Consider the following 23,770-nt stretch of genomic DNA (forward strand, 5'->3'; position numbering starts at 1 on the left):
GATTTCTTTACTTTTTCTTCCATGACTTTCTTGACTGGCAGACACCCTGAATAACTTTGTTCTTTATACTCCTGCTTTATAATAAATTCATATTGAATAAGAATGGCCCACACCTTGTTCCATCAGTATAAACCCTAAGGCAAGAAATTCTGGTATAAATTTACAACACTGGAGGTATCAACAATTTGTTTGAAATTCGGCATACTCACTAATTTAGGCCTCACAATCACGAATCTGCAGTTAAAATTTGGTGGTCACATCTACAAATTGCAAATAAAGGGCAGAAATTACCACTCTAATTGTCCATATACTAACATGGTAACCATGTTTGATGATATGAACAAGTGAAATGCGAAGGTTTCTCAAGTGTTGTGCAATAAGTGAGATGCGTTGATTTGCATGTGATAAAATGTCGTGTTGCATAAAGAGGGAAAAAATATTTGGCCCACGAACCATTCACGGTAAGGTTAGGTTAGGCAAGCATAGTTAAAATTCAGGGTCATCATGAACATAGTTTTTAAACACTAATCATTGCAAAAAATATTTGTTTCCTTCATAAATCAAGGGTGTTTACTCCGTTCACGGACCCGCTTATTTCGGCTTATTTTGCAATTTCTAGACGTGACCACCAAATTTTAACTGCAGATTCGTGATTATGAGGCCAAAATTAGTGAGTATTCCGAATTTCAAACAAATTGGAGATACTTCTGGTATTGTAAATTCGCTCCGAAATTCTGCTCAGGCATTGAACAATGATGTTATCAGAAAGTGGTCCCAAAACTTTGTTCATTGATTGCTTCAGTTTTCCCATTTGTTTAATAGCAGAACAAACTTTTTTTCTTTTTGTGCAATGACTGAATCAAAATAAATTTCAGTATTGAATTTGGAAGCACAGTTCATAGACTTTTAACGTGCATCATTTTTTTCTGTTACGTATTTAATATTATGTGATGCTCAAAATGTAGGACATGTATGATATTTTTCAAATTCTTCCCGGACGCCGGACATAAGGCTAAAATGTAGGACATGTCGGGGAAAAACTGGACGTCTGGTAACCCTAGACGATGAGGATGAGTGAACATAACCTGAAATTGATGAAGGGACACACACAAAGAACACCCATGCCCAGGTTGGGATTTGAACCTGACCCCTGGTGTCGTAGGACTCTGTGTTAATCACTCCACCATGGAGGTTGGCAACTGTATTTTGTGAGAAGGAAATATTTCTGATTAAATCCACTTATCAGGGCACAAAATTTCCACCCTTTTCACTAATTACTTTTTGAAAAAGTATACATTTGAGTGATATAGCTCTTTTCTTACTTTATTAGTAACAAATGTCTTAGGAATGAACATGCTTCCTCCAGGAACTGACTCATTGGCAACAGAAATTATGCATGCTTCCTTTCCCCAACCAGAAAGATATTCTTGTACTTCAAAACTAAACTGTCAGTCAACTTGCAAAGTGGACATCAGTGCAGAAAAAATAGGTCAATTTGGTTAAGTTCGATCGAGTCGGGGCTTGTATCTCGACAAAAGGAAAAGTTGGAAAACTACAAATGTATAAATAATATTGCATGCATGAATTGTACATAGGGCTAAGGTGGGCCACCTGAAGGTATGCTGGGGGCCGCCTGCAGGCCTTGAATTTGACATGGCTGTTCTAGTAGATGTTCCATTACATGTCTTTTTCTTGCTTGTTTCTTTCTTTAGGTTAATGCTGACAATGAGGATGTATGATGATTATTAGACAAAATTGTTGTGTGACGTCTGGTACAATCTTCAAATCTTATCCCAGAGGTGGTAAAATTGGAAGAACGTGCTAGGACAAAGATATCAATAGAAATCGAAGACCAACCAGATAATCACAAACCATGAGTTTTAACGTATAACTCATCAGAAATTAATAAAAAGACCGTAAAAACACGGCTCCTTCCCAAACAGGGTTGCAACAAGAGGCAAACTATCAATTAACAAAGTACTGTAATAATATCTCACTGTTCATGTTTTTTTATAACTTGGTGGTAAGAGACCTAAGAGAAAAGCATACACTCTTACTACTAATTAATCTTGGCGCAAGATAAAGCACTTCAAATAAAACTATATATATATATATATATATATATATATATATATATATATATATATATATATGCAATAGCAACAACTTAAATCTACCATGCATGTAATTTTCTCCATACAATTAATTCATTCTGCATTCATGCAATGCATGCGATTTTAGTTCTAGATTGGGATTATTTATGTTTCAGGAAGGAAAACTTTTTTCTCATTGGAAGGAATCTTAACGAGTATGAACAAAGTAACAAAATTTTATTTAGATGAAATTCGCATTTACATCGTTAAGATTAACAATCACTCTATTCACGAGCTATTAATAATTCAACACGTACGATATTTCAAATACTTCATTCTCAATCAAGCGTTTCAAAATTGCGCTAATCTGTATCACACACATAATGCAAGGATTCAAATGTATGTACATTCAGCCAGCATTAATACACATGCAAGCATTCTCTCAAAAAACACAAAATTTTTCATTCATGTTTAATCAAATTTCTTTTGTTCTTCAACCGTTACCTGACCATAGAGTGTGTGTTCTTACTTAATAGAATAAAAGCCTTTTTAAGCTTACCAAATTTTACAAACTTAATCACAATTTTTTAACGTCCATAAATTTAACGCTACTAGGTTAAGGTAAGCACAATGGTAATCCGTTTATGACTAAAGGGAGTGAATTCGTAAGGCGTCGATTCAAATACGTATACGCATACTTTCTCAGAATTCAGTTACTTTACAGTTTGTAATTTTAGATACGAGAAACTTGGTTCATGTTTTGTAATTCAAAAACTACTTCGTAACTCACGTAACCTATGTAGAGAGATTCGTGAAAAAGAAGAATTGCATCACACCTCATGGGAGATTTTTGAATGGATTGCGTTGAGATTAGTAATATCATAATTTTATGTTGTGAAAAGTTTTGAATTAAGATTTTTACAACTTAGCACATTTATAGCTAGTTTTTGGAAGTAACTTTAAAGTTCATAACGTTCATGCACTACGCAATAGTAGTATATCGTTCATAACAATGGCATTGGCATGAGTTAGTTAGATATGTACAGAGTTCGTACGTGAATCGATATTGTTTAAACACTTTTGGCAAACACTAAATCCTTCACTTTTTTTAAAAGTTACGTACCTGTAATTCAACCTCATGATATAAGTCACGTTACCAGAATACGTGTTACTCTCATCACAAATGAAACTTGTACGGAATGCGTTTTATGTTGCACATGGTTAGCCAAAAATACAAATGGCTGCCAATCATTGGCGAAGTACAGTGAAAGCACAATTCATTGCTGCAATCAGTCACGTAGGCCAGGTCGAGACGTCCAGAAAGGAAAAGCGAAGTTACTTCCTGCTGTTGCTAAAGCCGAGTGATTATGTGTTTCTCAATGGCAAAACAATCTGCAATTGTAATGCCCAAAAGTGCCACCAGGAGGTGAATCAAGTTAAGTCAAGTGGACCTGCCCTCTAGTGGCGAAAAGCCGAACCACTATGGTTTTCCGAGAGAGGCTTCACTTTCATTTACATATGTAACGAAATGCAATGTATAATATACATTTTGTTACAGTTGAAAAGACATAAACTAACTAACTCTCTAGCCTTCTTAAACCCGAAGGTTCATGGCTGCAGCAACACAGGCCTTCCATCTGTCCCTATCTTGAGCAAGATCTATATACTCTTTTCCATCCCTACCGATTTCCTTTAGGTCCATCTCAACGTTGTCCCTCCATCTTCGTCTTGGCCTTCCTACAGGTCTCTTACCATCAGGTTTCCCAACAAGAATCCTGTAAACTCCTCTTTCCTCTCCCATTCGTGCCACATGGCCTGCCCACCTAAGTCTTCTTGATTTAATTATTCTAATAATATCTGGACATGAATACAAATTATGTAGTTCTAAATTATGTAACCTTCTCCACTCACCTGTCTCCTCATCCCTTTTAGGTCCAAATATTTTCCTAAGAATCTTATTTTCAAATACTCTCAATTTATGTTCCTCTTTTAATGTAAGGGACCAAGTTTCACACCCGTATAATACTACAGGCAAAATTACTGTTTTGTATATTTTAACTTTTAGTTTCTTAGATATTAAACGAGAAGACAAAAGTTTATGAAGAGAGAAGTAACATGCATTTCCTGAATTAAGCCTACTTTTTATTTCCTCTTTAATATAATTTTCATTTGTTAATATTACTCCTAAGTATTTGAATTTGGAAACTGGTTCAAACGAGTTGTTATCAATAATTAGATTTTGATTATTACCTAACACTTGGTTTCGGCCTGTAAGCATATATTTAGTTTTCTCTTTGTTAACTTCCAAACCTATCTCAGTTGAAAAGACATACAAATGGAAAACAATGATCAGCCTGGAACTCGGAGGAAAAAAAAAAGCTTTGGTTGTTTGTTGAACATTCAATATGCTCATCCTCCAACATAACTTACCTTACTTTTGTATTACATACAGGATCCATAATTTATGAATGTTAATATTATTTATGTACTTTATCTACTTTTTTATCGGGGTTGAAGTTGATCACAAATATCCAGATGCATTAGCTCTTGGTTACGGTTCTTACAAGCACAGAAACACATTTCTCAATGTATGATTTTGGAACAACACACACTTCCTTCATCAGACTTTTATTCTTGTTTGATTAATGTTACCATTACGGCATTGTAGTCAATTTAACAAAAATAAAGAGAAGCAGTAATACAGTGAATCATGTCAATAATGTGATATTGTTGAAACATGACAAGTATGTAAAGAACATTTTTAATGTGAATTATGTTCTTGAATGAAGACTTTATCAAATTTTAATCTGGATCCCAAATATCATCAGGCAATTCAAAATCCTCCTCCTCTCTGCAAAGATTCTTGATCCCTTCTGTAGGACTAAATTTCAAGGGTAGCTTACTCAATTTCTGAAAAATAGAACTCCATAGTGAGTTTATATTGACATTATCATTATTTATTTTCTTCCAGTGTTTTTCTGCAGTGAACAGCACCTCCCACACATTTAAATGTATTTAACAAGAATAAATGTCTAATGAAGGTCAACTAAAGGTTAAAAGATTAAAAATCAGTAACTTACATGTGTGAGTTTGAGATTTGTCGAACTACGTTTCGAAGGTTGTACTACCTTCTTCTTCAAGTTGAAGCGATATTTTCAGACACCTGACATGGTGCCTCGTTGAGAAAGTGTTGGTTGAGGATTTAGGTCAAATGGTAAAGGAAAAGACACTTTCTAAAAAGATAATGTAAAATACACATACTAAAACAGTGCAATACTCTATAAAAACAAAAGAACGTTCAAAGCTGATGAAGACGAACTGCCGATCGGTGCTTGTGGTAGGCGAATGCACCGTGTCAGTTCATACCTGGAGAAGGAAAACTCCTCACCCCGGTCTTTCCCCAACTGGGGCTCGCAAGTCACCAATCCAAAGTGAATTCAACTTCCACCTCGGTGGCTTTCCTAACCTCAGGAGTAACATGGAAGCCCTTCTCGTCTCTATTCCCAGCGGCTTTATCCCATTTTTTAAAAAAGTTTATCCAGCCATCTTCCAAGTTTCCGTCATCCCTATTGAGTTTATTCCTATTATCTGCGCATATATAGGCTGCCTCATACACATTCCTATCCAATTTATTGTTAATTTTCCTGATGACTTCTTTTTTGGCGATCTTATACCGGTTAACTAATATATGTTCAGATAATCCTGTCTTGGGTATACCCTCCTTTACATCTTTATCGCGCTCACCCCACCTAATTTGATGAAGGGAGCATGTGTTCTCCCAAAATGTTATGTTGAGAATTGTGTCAGTTTTCTTGTAAGAGCTGTAAACTACAAGAGAAATGTATAATGCAAGCAATATGTACACAGAAGAGAAAACCCAGGTGCAGCTTATAGTATTGTGGATTGTGTTAAAGATTGAATCACATAACTTTTACATTTTTCACAAAACTTTCATGATGATGTTTTCCTTATTGCTGACAACATGTGCAGGTATATATGTATAAACACATTAAAAATATATATTTTTCCAATATTTTTAATATTTAATTGCACAATTCCAGATATAATATAAACCTTTTTATCTTCCATTTTTTTAGGCAACAAATCCACTTGACTCATCAGATATTGCGTGCATCCAGTGTTTGGCAGAGATTGATATCTTTCACAATTTCCTCCAAAGCTGTGTTAATGCTGATGTGATGATGAAAGATGAGACTGCTATAAAGAGGGTGAAATTCAATCAAAAGGAGAGAGAATGGGTAAATAATGTTAATTTGTTAAAATCTGACGTAGTATAGCCTTGAATGCCCATTGTAACAAACAACAATTCTCTCTACGTCGTTTCATTCAGTGATTACCATTGACGATATGGAGCACCTTTTACCTGAAGTAAGTTACCTGCATCAGCTTCTAAACCCTGTACCAGCTAAATGTAGACCAGGCGAATGAGAACAATTAGTGACGTGAGACAGCTCCACCAATGATCAGTGAGAGAAATAGGATTGTTTAATGGGCGACTGAAGTTACCTGCTTTTCCTGCGTCGCTCTGCAGCATTGCAAATTTTTGAAAAGGATAACACCATACACACATTGCAAATGGATCGACCGTATTTTTGTCTCCATGTCCACACACTTGGTTTAAGAATTTATTAGAGAAATATTGAATAAAACAGCAAGTGCAACTTTTTACAAGCCGTACATTTAGCGTACGGACTAAGGTGTGAACTGTACATCCATACCTGTACAATCAGGACCATTTGGTTGGCAACCCTGCACTTTCACCACTCAGTTTCCCTCCTTCTCTGCTGCTATGCACGGCCCTGCTCCACAGCTGGGACAGGGTATAGACAGAATGAATACTCGGTTGGCATCATCATTGTAACACTAGAGAGAGTGATGCACAACAGGAACCACAAAAACACAAAGCTGGACACTGCAAAAACATATACATCAGACCTAGAGGAGAATATAGTCCTTACTCCGTACACTGGAAACTTATCTGCAATCATTAGCCACATTCCTTCAAAGCACAACACCAAGGCTATTCACAAATTGCCACAGAATATCAGAAGCTGAATTCGAAACCCAAAGAACAATCCTGGAATGAAAACACCTGGCATTTACTGTGCCATGTGCACTTTAGCTGATGCCTACATTGAACAAACCAGGAAGACAGTCTAACAATGCTGCAATTAACATACCAGCTCCGTTAAAAATTTTCGTAATTAGCATTATTCATTTATAATAAGCAGCAACCAATGTTAGTTGTAATTTGATATTACAGGGGCATAAGGGGTGACCTCTGCAGAGGGCACTCAAAAGTCATCCTCACTTCCAGATAGTCACTTCACTGATTGCAATGTTGCTTCTTTTTTTTACCTTCACGTGTACTGAGTGCCCCTTTACAGCCTCAGCTTTTAACGTGGGCAAGGAGATGTAAGTCATCAGAAACAGTATAGCTTTAGTTGTTATTATCTAGGTAATCTTTGACAGTATTAGTTGTACTAATTGATTTGTAAAGTACCACACCGTGGCTGTGTGGTCTAAGATGTACACTTTGGTTACGAGATGAATACAGGTTCGAGTCTCCTGGGAGGAAGTGTAACAACCTTTCCTGAAATTTGGCCTGTGTATAGGGACTGGTGCCCACACCATCAGGAAATTGGGGAGCTACGAATGAATAGTATAACCCAGTCATAGAAAACTACGCATGACTGATTTGGATTTGGATGATGGATTTGTCGAAACTGGTTGAATGACGTCCCACCTCTGGTGGTTGTGAGGCTGGTAGTCAATAGGTAGACATTGATCTTCATGGGCTACTACACCACACATTAGTATTAATTGATTTAGGAAAGTTTTAACAGACAATTATTTTTCTTGTATTAAGGTTTGGTCTTTCATTCTGTTATAGTTAAGGTGAGAAGTTACAGTTATGCACCAGTTGTCCATTTATTTCAATATCACTTGAATTGGCACTGCTGCTACTTAAAGAAAACTGGGTGTATGCAAGAGCGTGAATTTCTCCCCATGTTGCAAGTGGGAGCATTTTTTTATGTTGATTAATAAACTGGACACAATGTTTGAAGAATATGATAACTAAGAATTTTCGGATCTTATGCATTCCTTATGGGAAATCAATTTCAACATCAAGTAACGGCTAATGAAATGGAAGTTTTGACTCTTCTGCTGGTCAAATGAATCTCAAACTGTCCTCTTTTCATTGATATATTTTTGTATTCTATTGGAAGTTTGATATTCACAAGGGAACAAATCAAATAATACTCCCATGCATTTCACCTTGCCTCCTATGGCCATTCCTGGTAGTGTTGCCAAACCTGATACACATAGAAGAGCTAAATTTCACCTTAAATGGAGTTAAAATTGACTCAAGTAGCTATATTTACGAATGCTGCATAAAGTGCCTCCTAGTGTAATGTTAGTTGTGAAAGGTGGGGGCGCAGCTATTACTGTTAACTCTAAATTGATGACAATTTATTCTTAGTTTTCACCATCTAGTAGTTATATAAAATTGAAGAAAAGGATTCCCTGATAATATTATGTGAATTTCACGTCAAACACAGTGCTATTAAAAAAGAAGCTGGGGAGGTAAGAGGGGTGGAACGACGCAGCTAATATAACAATATCACATCACGTGCAAAATGTATAATCATGGCAAATATTGGTCTGTGTGTGCTGGAAACAGTGGTGGTATCATAGTGGGGCACAGGGGCAGGCACCCCTGTTCACAGCCAAACAAATACATGAAGAGCCAGATCTGACTCCAAGAGACTAAGTTGGCAACACTGCCATGGAAGGAAGAGCCCAACATAAACTGTTCCACATGCTATTAAAGGGCCTATTCCTGTGTTGTCTAACAGGTGTAAATAGTCTAAATGCTGACATGCCCATAATTTTAATATCAATGAACAATCCATGTTATATTATGTGTGTGTGTGATTTATTTTATTTTGTTGTTCAGGTCGGTGTTGTGAGTGGAACTTCAAGTGATGACAATGATTCTGATCAGTCTGAAGAAAATGGCTCTGCAGTTGTTCATTCTAATCCTAGGCTTGAATATAACTCAGATTCCCAAAAGGAAACATCAAGGTATGTAATCTTGTATATTCCAGAGAGCATATTATGAGTAGGGCATGCATTTTGATGTAATGAAACATGTGGTCAGTGGTTCAATTGTGAGTACTTCCTTTGAAATACATCATGATTCTACACTTGTTGAGTGTGTTCCTGTAGTTTCACCAATGTAGCTGGTTTTCTGGACATACGAAGGGCTTCCTGTTTGTGTATTTAGAGTCAAACAAAATTGTGGGACACAATACTTACAATATAGCATAACCTTACCCATGGTGCAACAGCTTTTGAGGACCTAGGTCTGAGTACCGACTGCCAGCCTGTCCCACAATTCCTCAGCATAGATGGACAATTATCCAACTTCTTACAAACTGATGTGTAGTCAGCACAATGGAAGCTCCAGTCATTATTGTACGTTTAAGAGACAGGGTCCATAAGTAGCTTCCTGATTTCCTCACAATGGTGGCTGGCTATAAGTCCCATACATGGACAGAAATCTCAGTAGAGAAGTTTCCATATACACAATATTGTTAAAAATTATTGCCATGGGAAAACTGTGTTGTCATGTTTCACAATGCCTTAACTCTTAAATGCTGGCTGTGACATCTGAGTGTAGGCTGCAATGCCGAGAGTGTTTCCCTTGGGAAGTTTAATTTCCTCAAGCTTTTTAAATATAATTTTATATCTTGGAAACTACGAATGGTAGAGTTACAAATTATAACTCTTTTTTTGCTCAGTATGTATTAGGCTATAGGTCTATGCTTGAAAAAAAAAAAGAGAATCTTTCATTTATCAAGTAAAAGATGATGAAAATTGATTTTTTAAAAATGAACATTGTCGGGCCCCATGTAGGCAATGCCAGGATGTTAGTGCCTGGTATGTGTTCCATTCTCTTGGAAAAAAGTTGCATGCTTGTTAATGATTCTTTCTGAGGAAAACATTCCACCTGAATGGAAAAGAATTAGCTACACAAAAAACATTTCTATTATCCTTGGTAAAACTTCTTTTCAAGAAGCACCAGAAGTGAGAAAAGGATGACTTTTCACAATTCGTAAAAAAAAAGTTGAGAAAATTGCACATGAAATTCAAGATCCTTCCCCCTCCCCCCAAATATAACTGGAAGCAAATTAAACTTTACTAATTACTAGGGCTCGGAAGTTGAGGAAAAATCCTTGTTTTTCCTAGTGTCCGAAGACGAGGCCCAACATAATATATGTTCGTTTTGGATCATTGTAGGCCAGAAAAAGGTGGGTTTTATTTGTCCTTTCTGCCTTTTTTGGCGTTTTTTGGCGTATTGGTCCTTTTTTAGCCTTTTTTAGGTCTTAACGGCTTTTTTTTTAACTTCACCTTCTTTCGACTATGTTTTTAATGCCCATTCTCAATTCGAATCATCATCAGTTCATCACCTCTTAAACATCCTTTCTGTAGTAAAGAAATAAAAAAAAAAAAATATATATTTTGAGTCGACTGAAGCAGGTACGGTACAAGGTCCTTTAACCGTAGGTGACACGCTGTAAGTGGCAACTTTCTCTTGTTTTGAAGCTTTCAGTTTCTCGCACTGTGTGTTCCATACCACCAGAATTTTGTATTTTTTTATTCATTAAATATGTAATTAAAACTGAAGTTATTAATTAATTTGGATCACATTTATACATCCTTTGTTTGCTTTTTAGGTCCTTTTTATATATTTTTAGGTCTTTTTATAGGTCTTTTTTAGGCTATTTTAAGGTCTTCAACTTCCGAGCCCTACTAATTACTAATGACTAACTTCAAGGCTCATGTAGCACTGAAAATATATCTCTCTGGACATTACCTGTGTCAAGTGTATGCTCCAAAATTCACAAAATGTTTCCTGTCAAACTTGTGTCTCAGCTAGCATTTGCAACTTCACTTGCCAGTGACAAGATACAATTTTTAGAATTCTTCATTGCTGTTTCGATGATATTTATCATTGTGTGTGAGATGTAAATTGTTTGGTATCCATACCCACATAGGTTACATTCAAGGAGTTGAGATCACTTCCAAATGAAGAGCATGAAATAATCATGTAAGCTGCTATTGATACAAAATTTCATTTATAATATTGAATGACTCCATCACCATATGACATGAAACATATCATCATTGCCATTATTTGATTTGATTTTTGTTGCATATTAACACTAGAATGATGGGAGCGGTCATTTTGACAGTTTTCAATTTTTTTTTTTTTTTTTTCACGTTCTTTTACTTTTTGCGAAAAAAATCTCGATGTGCTTGACTTTTCTTAATTTTATATCTCCTTTCGATGGTTCGAAGCAGTTTTAATTTTTTTCAAAATATGGGCTGTATGAGTACATTACCCTAGAACGACGACGGACTGTCATTTTGACCATCATAAGAAAAAAATTGGAAATGCAGATTGTAGGCTTCTGTTATTGTTATTTTCATTGTTCGAAAGCTAACTTCTCTTTCTTTAGATGTTTGTACGCGTGCAACGATTGTTACTTCATTGTTGGTTGCGGGTTCCTTTTACTAGTAATGCAGGTGTTTCGATTTGAGGTAGCAAATTGCTTTGTTCTTCGATCTTACATTCATCAGTGAGTACTTGACTTGAGAAGATGTCGTGTAAGCGTGGGTTGTCTTCGCAGCAAATTGAAAGCTTTCTCGAGCTATCTGAGGAAGAAGGGGGTTACTCAAGTCAAGATTCTGGAGGATCAGGTCCAGAAATGCTACCCTATCCTCTATCATGCAGTGGTGTGTAACCGAGAAGATGACATGTCCATTGAAACAGTTGCAACAACGTCTTCCCACAGCAGAGAAGAGGCAGGAGGAAATGCTCGGGTTAGTGAAAAGGAGGTTTGGTTGGGAAGAGACAGTTCTGTTTGGGAGACAGGCAAGGGTCATATTCCGGTGACAGGCAGGAAAGCTGCCGTGAATGTACTGAAAGAACATGGTGGATCTACAAGCTACGCCAAACGACGTATTTGTGCAGGGGAAGTTTCGAGTGCTTTTCGCCTTCTGTTCGATGAATCCATGTTACGCCTAATCCAAAAATGCACAGAAATAGAGGCAAGACGTCAGCTTGGAACACAGGAATGGCGCTTAACATTGGAGGAACTGGAAGCTGCAATCTCTTCAATGTATGTAAGAGGTGTTTATTGTGCAAAAGGAATATCAGTCGAAGATCTGTGGTCTCAAAGTTGGGGAGTCAGCTTCTTCCGAGACACAATACCAAGGGATCGCTAGATACTGAGATACTTGCATTTCGATGAAAAGTCATCTCGAAAGGAAAGAAACTTGACCGACAAATTTGCGCTCGTGTCAGAAGTTTGGATAAAATTTATCAACAATTGTTTGAGTTGTTACAGACCAAGTGAAAACGTAACAATTGACGAACAGCTTTTACCCAGCAAAACGTGATGCTGCTTTACTCAATTTATGAGCAGTAAACCTGATATATATGGATTTAAGTTTTGGGTTGCAGTTGACACTGAAACAAATTATGTTTGTAACTCCTGCTCCTACCTTGGAAAAGAGAGGGGGTGGGGGCCTAAGAACTTGGACATGTGGGAAGGGAAGGAAGCAGACAGTTGGTAAGTAGTCCTTGACTATCCAGGACTATTGTCTCATGGGTTAAAGTAAAGAAAATATCAAGTAACATGATATCTTAGAGGGCTGTTTAACCTTACATGCTGGAAACAGCCCTCTAAGAAGCAGGGTTTGCCAAGTGGCTTTTCCATTGAGTGATGGTTTCCACCAAAGCAATCCGATGTACTCGATACGTTCCTCATTAATTTTATTTCATGTATTGAAGAGTTATAGTAATATTCAACTACTTTTCAAAATGTGCCTTCTCGTAATAAATACCAATAAACTAATAATAAGTAATTAAAAGAGTATGCTTTCAGTCAAATAATTACTAAGAACAAAACATTGAAGGATGCCTGCATGAATTGGCAGATGGGGGGGGGGGTACTAAATTTCACCTTAAATAGAGCTAAAGTTGACTCACAAGGAGGGCGGATTAACGAAGGCTGCATCCATTCTCCCGCTCAACTTATTCTAATCAGTACCCATGTTGGTTCACGCTAGATATTATAAAAGTTATAAAAGGTATAAAGATCAAGTCGCACCATCATAAAAAATGGAAGCAAAAACAAGGGAATGTAGGGTATCATGAAGCTAACTTTAAAGCCCTAAGAACGAAATTAAAAGCGGAAATAAACAAAGCTTACCAAAACTACCTTAACAGCTGCGAAGCTAATCTGACTCGCGACCCAAATCTATTTTGGTCTTTAGTTAAGAATCAAAGGAAGAATCCACCAGCCCAACCAACCAAACTCAATGGTGAACCTATCGATAACAATAACATCCAGAATGTTTATGCTACATATTTCGAATCTGTCTTTTCCGCGGAACCGTCCTCTTACGAAACCACACGTACGAACGTGCTCCCGAAATCCCAACTTAGTCTCTTAAGCATCCCAGAAATCTCCCTAAAAGAAATCGAAAAAGCCATCAAGAAACTCAAACCAAAAAGAGCAGCTGGACCGGACCTAATCCCCCCCTATGTTATTAAAGGTTGCTCAGAGGCGCTCAAGTTCCCTCTCCACACCCTCTTTAATTTAATCTTGAAAACAGAAAAATTCCCCGCAAGTTGGAAAACGATGGAGATTTGTCCAATCCCCAAAGCAGCAGATAAGACAGACATAAGTAACTACGGACCAATCGCGAAACTGTCAGCTCCAGCTAAACTCTTTGAGCAAATAATTTATAATCATATTTACTCTCATGTCAAACCTATCCTTTCTCCACACCAGCATGGATTTGTACAAAACCGTTCAACTGTGACTAATCTCGTCGAATTAACAAATTACGTTGCGTCAACTATTGACGATAAAGGACAGGTTGATGTAATATACACGGACTTTTCAAAGGCCTTCGACACGGTACACCACGATACTTTAATTCAGAAACTAGCTTACATCTGCCTCTCCCCGCAACTTATAAAACTACTTGCTGTATATTTACAGAATAGACGACAATATGTCATGCACCAAGGACTAAGGTCCTCCTATTACGTAGCCAGCTCCGGTGTCCCCCAAGGTTCGAACCTAGGCCCCCTGCTGTACTTGATTTTCATTAACGATTTACCGGATGCACTAAAAAACTCCGAAAAATTAATCTTTGCTGACGATGTCAAAATTTTCAAACAAATTAAAAGTGATCACGACTGTACGAAATTACAAGACGAACTTAACGAAGTACTTGATTGGTGCAAGAACAACAAGGTTAATCTCAATCTCAAGAAATGCAAAGTAGTGTCATTCACACGTAACAAACATCCCATCCAATATTCATATAACATTTCCGACGTAGAAATCCTAAGAGAGAATACTGTAACTGATCTTGGAGTCACTTTTGACAAAGTTTTAAATTTCCAGGCACACACTGCGCGCATCCTCAGTGAAGTGCACAGGAACCTAGGATTTGTGATGAGAATGTGTAGCCAGTTTAAGAAAAAAGAAACCTTTTTGCTACTTTACCATACGTTTGTCAGATCAAAACTTGAATATGCCTCAGTCGTTTGGGACCCGTTATTTATAAAGGAAATCGAAAAAATAGAGAAACTCCAAAATAAATTCTTAAGGTATTTAGTATATAAATTAGATGGCATTTATCCAAAATTCACTTCGGGTGACATCTTACGCAACATGCTAAGTGTCCCGTCCCTTGAAAAAAGAAGACAGATGCACCAGTTAACATTCCTTTCGAAACTTGTCAATGGAAAAACAGACTCCTCCGCACTTCTCGCAAAAATAAACTTTTACGTTCCATGCTCAAAATTAAGACCCAGAAATGACCTCTTTAAAATTTCACGCGGTAGAACCAGGATGGCTGAAATGGATCCCATGAGGAGGATGTGCGCGTCGTACAATATAGTCTCCAATAATACCCCTGACATTGATCTATTTAGACCTAAAAGCAAACTTATTATGTGAACCCTGTATATAATAGCATTGTAACCAAATATGTTGTATACTTTATGATATACCACCCTTGTATTATATATTGTTGTTATGTAATGATTATTCTGTTCCGTCTTATACGTAGTTATTTTCTACTTCTCTTTGTTGTTTTCTCTTACCAATTTTTAATTACTTGTTTTGTCAATATGTATGTAAACTGAACTCAGTTAACCTCAAAGCACTGTAACTGGGCATTTGCCTGTAGTGTTTAATAAATAAATAAATAAATTGCCTCCTAGGGCAATTTTTAGGTGTCAAAGAAGGGCAGAGGCACTGCTTTACCTTTAACTTCAAAGTGATTTACCATCTAGATCTGGCAGCATCACCCATCTCAATAATACACCAATGCTTCCATGAAATGGGAAATAAAGGAATCCCAGATAACAATATTATGCCATCTTCACTTCAGCTGCGGCACTGTAAAAAAGCAGCTGATGAGGTAAGAGGGGGTGGGGTAATATAACATGTGACGCCTGCCTTTGGTTTGGTTATTGATACCCAGCAAACATTAATTTTGGAAGCAGTGCGGAAGATGGTAACAGTCAGTTGCACAAACTTAAATATTTGCAAGGTTGTTACTATACATGTGCCAAGCAGATGCATGAATCACCATGTGAGCCACACAGTGCAAAGCACTTTTAAAACTGGGTACGAATGGATCACGCGCATTAAGCGTCTATTAATTTTAAGTCACAAAAAATGAATGTTCATTTAATGGTTCACCTCTACTAAATAGGTCCCTCCAAAAATTGTAATCTATGATAGGTTCAAACAAATGCCACAGTGTGTGTGCATATAAATGGTGGTTCCTCATGCATGCTTACATGCTTTTATACACATACCTAAAAAGCAACTAATTTTAATTAGATACAACATGTATTCACTTTATGAAGGAATCAATACTTTTTTTTTTTGTAATACAGTTAGTAGCTTAAATCTTCTACCATGGTGCATAGTTAGTATGTGAAGACTACTAATTTTTGCCTTATCAAATAATAATATAAGGTAACCAAAAAAGTTCTTGCCGTTCTAGAGCAGTGATAAACAAAGAGCAATACAGTGGACGGTACGTACCTTTAGGTTTCGAAGTAATCTCCATCAGTATCCAACACCTTTTGCCAATGTTCCTGCAGCTGCACAATACCCTGGTGATAAAATTTGGTGGGCTTGGATGGAAAGAAGTCCATGAGTGCGTTCCGCAGGTCTCCCTCATTTGTGAAGGATCTCCCATGGAGGTGGTTGTCGAGGGAATGAAACAGGTGGTAATCTGTTGGCGCAAGGTCCAGTGAATATGGTGGATAGCACAGTGTCTCCCAGCCAAGTTGATGAAGGGTCTCCCGGGTCCTCTTTGCCACATGTGGCTTGGCATTGTCGTGCAGGAACAGCACACCCTTGCGATTCACCAATGCCGGCTTCTCTTGCCGCAATGCACAGTGCACCCTTTGCAACTGCTAAGAGTAGAGGTCAGCAGTGATGGTCTGACCAGGTGGAAGGAGCTCGTAATGCACCACTTGCCGACAATTCCACCATACAGAGAGCATAACCTTCGTGGGTGCAGAGGTGGTCTTGAGGTGTGAGGAACAGGGTCATGTGGCGACAAACAATGTCTGGTAAGCTTGGGAGTGTCATAGAGGACCCACTTTTCATCACCAGTGAGCAAGCGATCAAATATGGGTGTGCTCAGGTGCCGAGTGAGCAAGGACAAACTGGCTGTCACTCGTTGTTCCTTGTTGGCTGCCGACAATGTGTGGGGTACCCACTTGCTTAACTTGTATGACTTCCCTATCCCATGCAGGTGCAGTCTGACTGTTTCAGCGGAAACATGGAACATTTCTGCAAGTTCATCACACGTTAGACCACTGTCCTCCTTGATGGCTGCTTTCAGGGCCTCGACATCCAACACATGTGGTCGTCCACTGCGAGGTTCATCCGAAAGGCTCAAATCTCCCGAACGGAATTTCTGGAACCAATGCCTGGCAGTGCGTTAGTTCAGGGCATTCTCCCCAAATGCCTGGCAAATGCAGCGACTTGATGTGGCAGCTGAAGTCATACAACAAACACACGCGAACAAGCTGCTTTGTTACCTCCATTTCTCTTCGACACTGGAGGAGCTATGACTGCTGTGTGTGTGCAACGTGCCTGTATTACTGACAGTCGATGGTCCGACTAACTCCCGATCGCTTGGCAGGCACATGTGTCATTTCGTTTCCTCTCTGTGAGCGTATGATTAATGGAACGTCAAAAACGGCAAGAACTTTTTTGGTTACCTTGTAATAAGTCTCAAGAATAGACTGAGAATAATAACAAACGTGACTTTTATTACTTTTAGTTTTGTCACTCCAATATTACATAAATGCAACATTCCTCAATAACAATATAATTTCAAAAGGCTCAAGCGCCAACTTGCATTAACGATAGTGTTTTCATATGTACATTATATCCTACCACACGGCGCATGGAATACATGCATATTTCTTGTAACAATAATCGGAACTCGACCAGCGAGGTCAAATTTCATAATCACAATATTTGGCACTAAATATTCAAACAACAAGCTAATACTATATTAAGAACATAATTTGTGTTTGCAAGGCAATCATGAACGTACCAACTTACATTTACTCAATTGACTTATTAATGACCTTTTGGTTGTTCATTCAGAATACTTATTGTGCTAGAACGTTATGAATCAATTAATTGATACTACGCTTTTGGGTTTTGTCTGGCAAGCGAGAACTAATTAGGGATCAAATGTTATTGGGTTGATATTTACATAACCTTTCTTTCGTAGAAGATTTCTCATGTTTCATTGTTACGTTCAAACCAGTGAACAATCAATCGATGCGTAATTAAAGATGATAATTATGGTCTTTGATTTGTTGCACTATTCCGCATTAGTAATACTTAATCAAATGTCAAGAGATTCAACATGTGGTCAGAAAGTTGTAATCGTGCAGCCATTTGCAATTTCAGTCGAGATTGATTTAACAAGTAGAAACCCGGATATTCACTTTAATTATCACAGTATTATGATTTTTATTGCACCTTTAATGTTCTACTGAATAACAAAAAAATTAACTTTCATGCTTCTTTTAATTAATAGACAAAATGCCAAAAAGTCACGTATGTCACACTTTATTGTTATTATCCAACATGCCATTTCTATGTACCTTTAAAAAAATATATATATGCATTAGTAGAAGTAGCCTTTAGATACAGCATCGCCGAGTAAAATAACTGTCCAAGATTGCATGTTTTAAACATGATTCAGTCCTCAACGTGTAACGGCTTCCAGTTCTTTCTACCAGGTACAATAACATTGCTCTGGATAAGATGATCTCAGCTGACTGTTTGCAGTATGTTGTTTTCAGGGTCGCATCGAATCACGAAGTGTAACGGAGAAGTAAGCTACTTTCCACATATAAGGAAGTACAGCCTGTCACCACCAGGTGGCAGCACAACTATATGAAGCTGGCAGAGGGAGCTACCCTCTGACGGCAGACATGAGAACTTCGCTTATTGCATCGTAAGTTCCTTTTTATGGACTGTGTCGATTCGAAATTTTACATATAAAATCTCATAGTTACAAGCACCACCTGCAAATTATATACTCATCTCAAAAGCTGGTCTTTGTGGGTCGAAGCCAGTGATGACATCATAGTGGGGCAGGGGGCAGGTGCCACAGTTCACAGCCAAACGAGTGCACGAAAGAGTCGGATCTGGCTCCAAAAGAGCGAAGCTGCCAACAGTGCTCAGCAGCTGCCGCAGAGAGAAGGACATAGGGGAACTTGTCCCTCTTCCCCCTTAACCTAACAGGTATTTAAGGACTAAACTTCCTACTTTTTGTACACTGGACTCAATATTGTGAAAATGATCTTTCATTCAATGGGAAAAAATGCTTTTCATAATTGAGTGAGTATATTTTTCACCAGATTGATTCAGTTCATTTACTATTGAATTTCTTCCACTTTTGAACATTCTGACGATGATGATAAGATGAAATTGATGTTGGGACAATCGGAAGCATGGCACTAAGTTCCACAGTGTACTGGTGATTGAGCCTCTTTAGTGTGCAAAATTCAGTTCACAGTCTCTGAAGATAGTTTGAAACTTGGGTGCTTACAGAAAGGGTCGGTCCTTACAACTGATTTAGCAACAGAGAGATTCAAATAGTCTGCAAAATTTAAATCAGTTTGTGTGTGTGTGTGTGTGTGTGTGTGTGTAAATTCTAAATATCAAATCTACAATACTGCTAAAAAGATATGAACAAAGAAGGTTATCTAAGTGTTCCCCTCCGATTTCTATGAAACTTGGCAGGTGTATAGAGGGGCCCAAAGGAAGAAGTATGTGTTTTTTGTTTCTGCTAAAGAATGGGTTTATGGGGCAAGACCTCCCTCAAATGTCAAGATGAGGAGAAATTGAAATGGGGATCTGACACCTGTTTCCCCCTCCAATTTCCATGAAACTTGGAAAGGGGTATAGAGGGGCCCAAAGGAAGAAATTTGTGTTTTTTCGTTTCAGCTAAAAAATGGTTTTAGGGGGCATAACCCCCCCCCCCCCCCCGCCCCTCAAATGTCAAGATGAGGAGAAATTGAAGTGGGTATCTTCCCAAAAGGCCAACTCCATTTGAGAATCCGGTGGCATTCTGTTATGGTGGTGACAGTAATCCGATATGTGATGTTTGTGGTGCAGTGGCAGTAATCAGATGATGTGCATGGTGTAACCGAACATTATGTTTACATCATTTTTTTTAGGAGTTCCATTACTGTGACGAGTATGTACATTGACACCATGGGAGCAACAATGAGAGCAGTTTTCAATGTGATGCATGGGTGCTTTACTTTGTGTTGGCAGATCGGTTAACATAACGTTGTTTCGTGTTACTTTCTGGAGGTAATAATGTTTTATACATGCTGTGTATTCATATATGGAACTATCCTCTTTTGTCCTTGGCTATGGATATCACCTATATGATATCAAGGTCATGCTTGATAGGGTTATTGTTCCCGTGTGCGGCTCTTTTGATGATCAGTTACCCTGCTCTGGTCTGTGTATGTTATGCCCATGACTATCCGGGAACAAAGGTGTCTATGAATTCGAAGTGTCTCTACAATTGCACTGCGTTTGGTACCAACAATCATACAGTTCTGTGCCATGTGTGTTCTTCGTATGCCATATTTACGTGGTTTCGGGAATAGATCCCCACTTCAATTTCTCCTCTTCTTGACATTTGAGGGGGGTTTTGCCCACTAAAACAGTTTTTTAGCTGAAACACAAAGACAGGTATTTCTTCCTTTGGTCCCCTCTATACACCTGCCTAGTTTCATGGAAATCGGAGGGGGACACTTAGATAACCTCCCTTATAAGTCTATTTAAGCAGTGCAATATGCAGTAGTGATTAACTATGTTGTGTGCAGCTTACGTCAGCAATATTAATTCCTTCCTTTTTGTTTCTTATTGTAGGGGTTTAGCAGAAGCAATGAAGGTGGAGAAATCTACATCCACAATTAACCACCTTCAATGTGTACATACCTGCACCATTTGCAAAAAAATATTGTCTACTGAAAGTGCTTCGAAAACACACAGATGTACTCAGACAGATCAGAAAACATCTTTACATGACATCTGCCAAAACAAGTTCCTTGATAAATGTTCTTTTAATACACCAACACGTTTTTCCTCATTGTGTGGAAAATCATTTCAACAAAAGGATAGATATGATAACTTATAGAGTCATGCCAACAAGAAGATTTGCAGACGTGATACATGTGAGAGATCATTTACTAGAAAGGACTTTACAAAATATCATTTCCCTTCTGCAAAAAATAAGTATGACTGTAAAATTTGTGGTAAAATATTTAAAACAAAAAGTGAACTGACCATTCATTCTAGTGTTCATGTGATAGAGACACCATTCCAGTGTAACATATGTAGAAAATCTTTCAAAGCCAAAGGTAACCTTAGGAAACATCTGCGAATACATACCGATGAAAAACCATACCACTGTGACATGTGTGAAAAGTCTTACAAGAAAAAAACAAACCTCACGGAGCATTACCGGTATCATACAGGTGAAAAACCATTTCAGTGTGACACATGTAAAAAAACTTTCAGTGTGAAATTTAACCTGATGCTCCATCTGAGGTATCATACAGGTGAGAAGCCATTCCCCTGTGGTATATGTAAAAAGTCTTTCAGGCAGAAGCCCCACCTTAACTACCATATGCTATGTCATACAGATGAAAAGCTGTTCCAGTGTGGTGTATGTATAAAGTTATTCAAATGTAAATCATTTCTTAACACCCACATGTTGTGTCACAGAGCTGAAAAACCATTTCAATGTGACATATGTAAAAAATATTTCAAGTCGAAAGGACAACTTAAGGCACATGTGCTGTGTCATGTGAGTGAAAGTACATACCAGTGTGACAAATGTGACAAGTCTGTCAAGCGTAGAACAGAACTTACCAGACACATGGTGTGTCATACAAGTGAAAGACCATTCCAGTGTGATAGATGTCCAAAGTCCTTCAAGCTGAAATCAGCCCTCAAAATCCATCTGCAACTTCATACAGATGAAAAAACATTTAAGTGTGACATATGTAACAAGACTTTCATGGATAAAACTAAAATTAAAGTGCACATTCAGTATCATTCAGATGAGAAACCATTCCAGTGTGACAATTGTAAGAAAACTTTCAAGGTGAAATCAGACCTTACAAAACATCTGCAGATCCATAGGGATGATAAACCACACCAGTGCAACATATGTAAAAAGTCTTTCATAATGAGATATCATCTTAAAGTCCATATGCGGAGTCACACAGGTGAAAAACCATTTCAGTGCCATATATGTGAAAATTCTTTCAAGAAACGATCAAACCTTAACATGCACATGCTGCGTCATACAGGTGAAAAACCATTCCAGTGTGACATATGTAAAAAGTCTTTCAGGCATAAGCCACAACTTAACAGACACATGTTGTGTCATTCAGCTTAAATACTATTCCATGTGTTAAAAAACCTAAAATCACAACTAACGCAGTAATCCTGGCATAAAAATAGTTTAAAAAGGGTTAGATTAACTTGTAAAAGGAGTGAAAATGTGATAGCTTGGAGACAGGATGCCTAGCAAGCAAGTAGATCAAAGGATAAGCTAGCTGCCATTGTATTACTTATATAGTCCAGGTTAGCTTAGCTTTTAAAAGGGATGAAAAAGCATTTATTTCCATGGGGTAGCTTGGAAACAGTGTGCTTAGAAAGTATGTCAAAGGACATGCCAGCTGTCATCATCTCACCCACTGTCTGGGAGGGACCATGACTTTAATTTCTTACTTATTTTTAAATTTTTAGTTAATAGGTATCTTGATAGTTACCATGTCTTCATACCAAAATTTAGGTCATAATTGTTAAGAACAAGCTCATGGATAATAATATACATAATAATATTTTGTCCTACGTGACTGTGAGGTCTAAGACATTATGCTGTGCGCTCTGTCTACTGGGCATGCGGAGATTTGAGTCTCCTTGAGGAAGCATAACAATATTTGTTGTTGAGAAATTAAAGTTCACGGAGAACACTCCTGGCACCACAGAGATTACACACACCAGATCTGTCAGCCGACATATAAGAGTTAAGGGATTGTGAAATATGACAAATTTCTGCAAGGTGATCATTGTGTAAAATATTGTGTGTATAAGTCCACTTTTTATGCAGAGATAGGCTAATCGGGACTGGACCTACAATTTAATGTGGAATCTGAATCACTATCAGCGTCCACTGGGGATCGATCCCGGAACTCTTATGTATACAAGGCGAGGTCGTTACCACTATGTCGTCAGGGAGGGCCTGTATATTTTAACATACATTATGTACTATATACACATGTTTGTAATATAAAATGGCATAAATATAATAATTATAATATGCAATAATGATATAGTGTGTTATTGATAAAATGAATAAATATGCTCTGTGATGCAAAAAGTGAATCACCTTTTAGCGTGAAGACAAAATAAAATAATAATTGTACTGTTTCTGTAATCAGTGAACTTTCGGGCTAAGTAATATGTCCATTTTTTTATAGTTTCCAAACAATAATATTTTCTTGGTATTCTCCATACCTCACGGAGTCAGAAATTCTGGTGGTGTAGAACTTGCATCACTATCCTTCAAGGAGGTAAGGCACACTCATCCTGTGCATGTTGCTTCGTATTGCTCCCTGTCAATATTATAATTCATTTTCCAAACTGGTGGAGTTCTAAGCTATCATGCATATGCATTTTCTGCAAGCAGCTGATAATTTTCACTGAACAACCAGCTTCCTCTCCTATGTTTCATGCGAGAACGAAGTTCACACATCACACGGAAATCGACTCAAGGAATGCCATACCAAGCTCCACCAATTTCGCGACAGGACTCTTGGAATGGCCAACGCCCATTACTCGTTTAACGCATTAAATACATGACACTTAGGAAATGCACCCTTTGAATTTGGAGGTATTTTCTCTCTCCTCCTATGCTGCTGCTAACCTTGGGTTTTTACAGCAAGCAAGACTATAACTGTTGAGTGA

At 37.8% G+C, this 23,770-nt stretch overlaps 2 protein-coding genes across 2 annotated transcripts; both read left to right on the plus strand.

Annotated features, from left to right (window-relative positions):
* Positions 1-6,191: 6,191 nt before the first annotated feature.
* Positions 6,192-21,010, plus strand: LOC146003063 (uncharacterized). Its single transcript, XM_083141232.1, has 3 exons — positions 6,192-6,352; positions 9,076-9,203; positions 20,660-21,010. The coding sequence occupies exons 1-3, from the start codon at positions 6,293-6,295 to the stop codon at positions 20,925-20,927; spliced, it is 456 nt and encodes a 151-aa protein (XP_082997358.1). The 5' UTR covers positions 6,192-6,292; the 3' UTR covers positions 20,928-21,010.
* A 151-nt stretch (positions 21,011-21,161) lies between these two features.
* On the plus strand, positions 21,162-23,098 carry LOC146003062 (uncharacterized). The gene has a single exon (XM_083141231.1). The coding sequence runs from the start codon at positions 21,207-21,209 to the stop codon at positions 22,194-22,196; it is 990 nt and encodes a 329-aa protein (XP_082997357.1). The 5' UTR covers positions 21,162-21,206; the 3' UTR covers positions 22,197-23,098.
* The last annotated feature ends 672 nt before the right edge of the window (positions 23,099-23,770 follow it).

The sequence above is a fragment of the Lepisma saccharinum genome, chromosome 19 (genome assembly GCF_977018435.1).
Source record: "Lepisma saccharinum chromosome 19, izLepSacc3.1, whole genome shotgun sequence".
NCBI lineage: Eukaryota > Metazoa > Arthropoda > Insecta > Zygentoma > Lepismatidae > Lepisma > Lepisma saccharinum.

Excerpts from the sequence above, each read along its gene's own strand:
- LOC146003063 (XM_083141232.1), top strand. The coding sequence starts at position 6,293 with ATGATGAAAGATGAGACTGCTATAAAGAGGGTGAAATTCAATCAAAAG. Across the intron at positions 6,353-9,075 it reads ATCAAAAGGAGAGAGAATGG|GTCGGTGTTGTGAGTGGAAC; the intron begins GTAAATAATGTT and ends TTTGTTGTTCAG. Across the intron at positions 9,204-20,659 it reads TCCCAAAAGGAAACATCAAG|GGGTTTAGCAGAAGCAATGA; the intron begins GTATGTAATCTT and ends TTCTTATTGTAG.
- LOC146003062 (XM_083141231.1), top strand. The coding sequence starts at position 21,207 with ATGTGTGAAAAGTCTTACAAGAAAAAAACAAACCTCACGGAGCATTAC.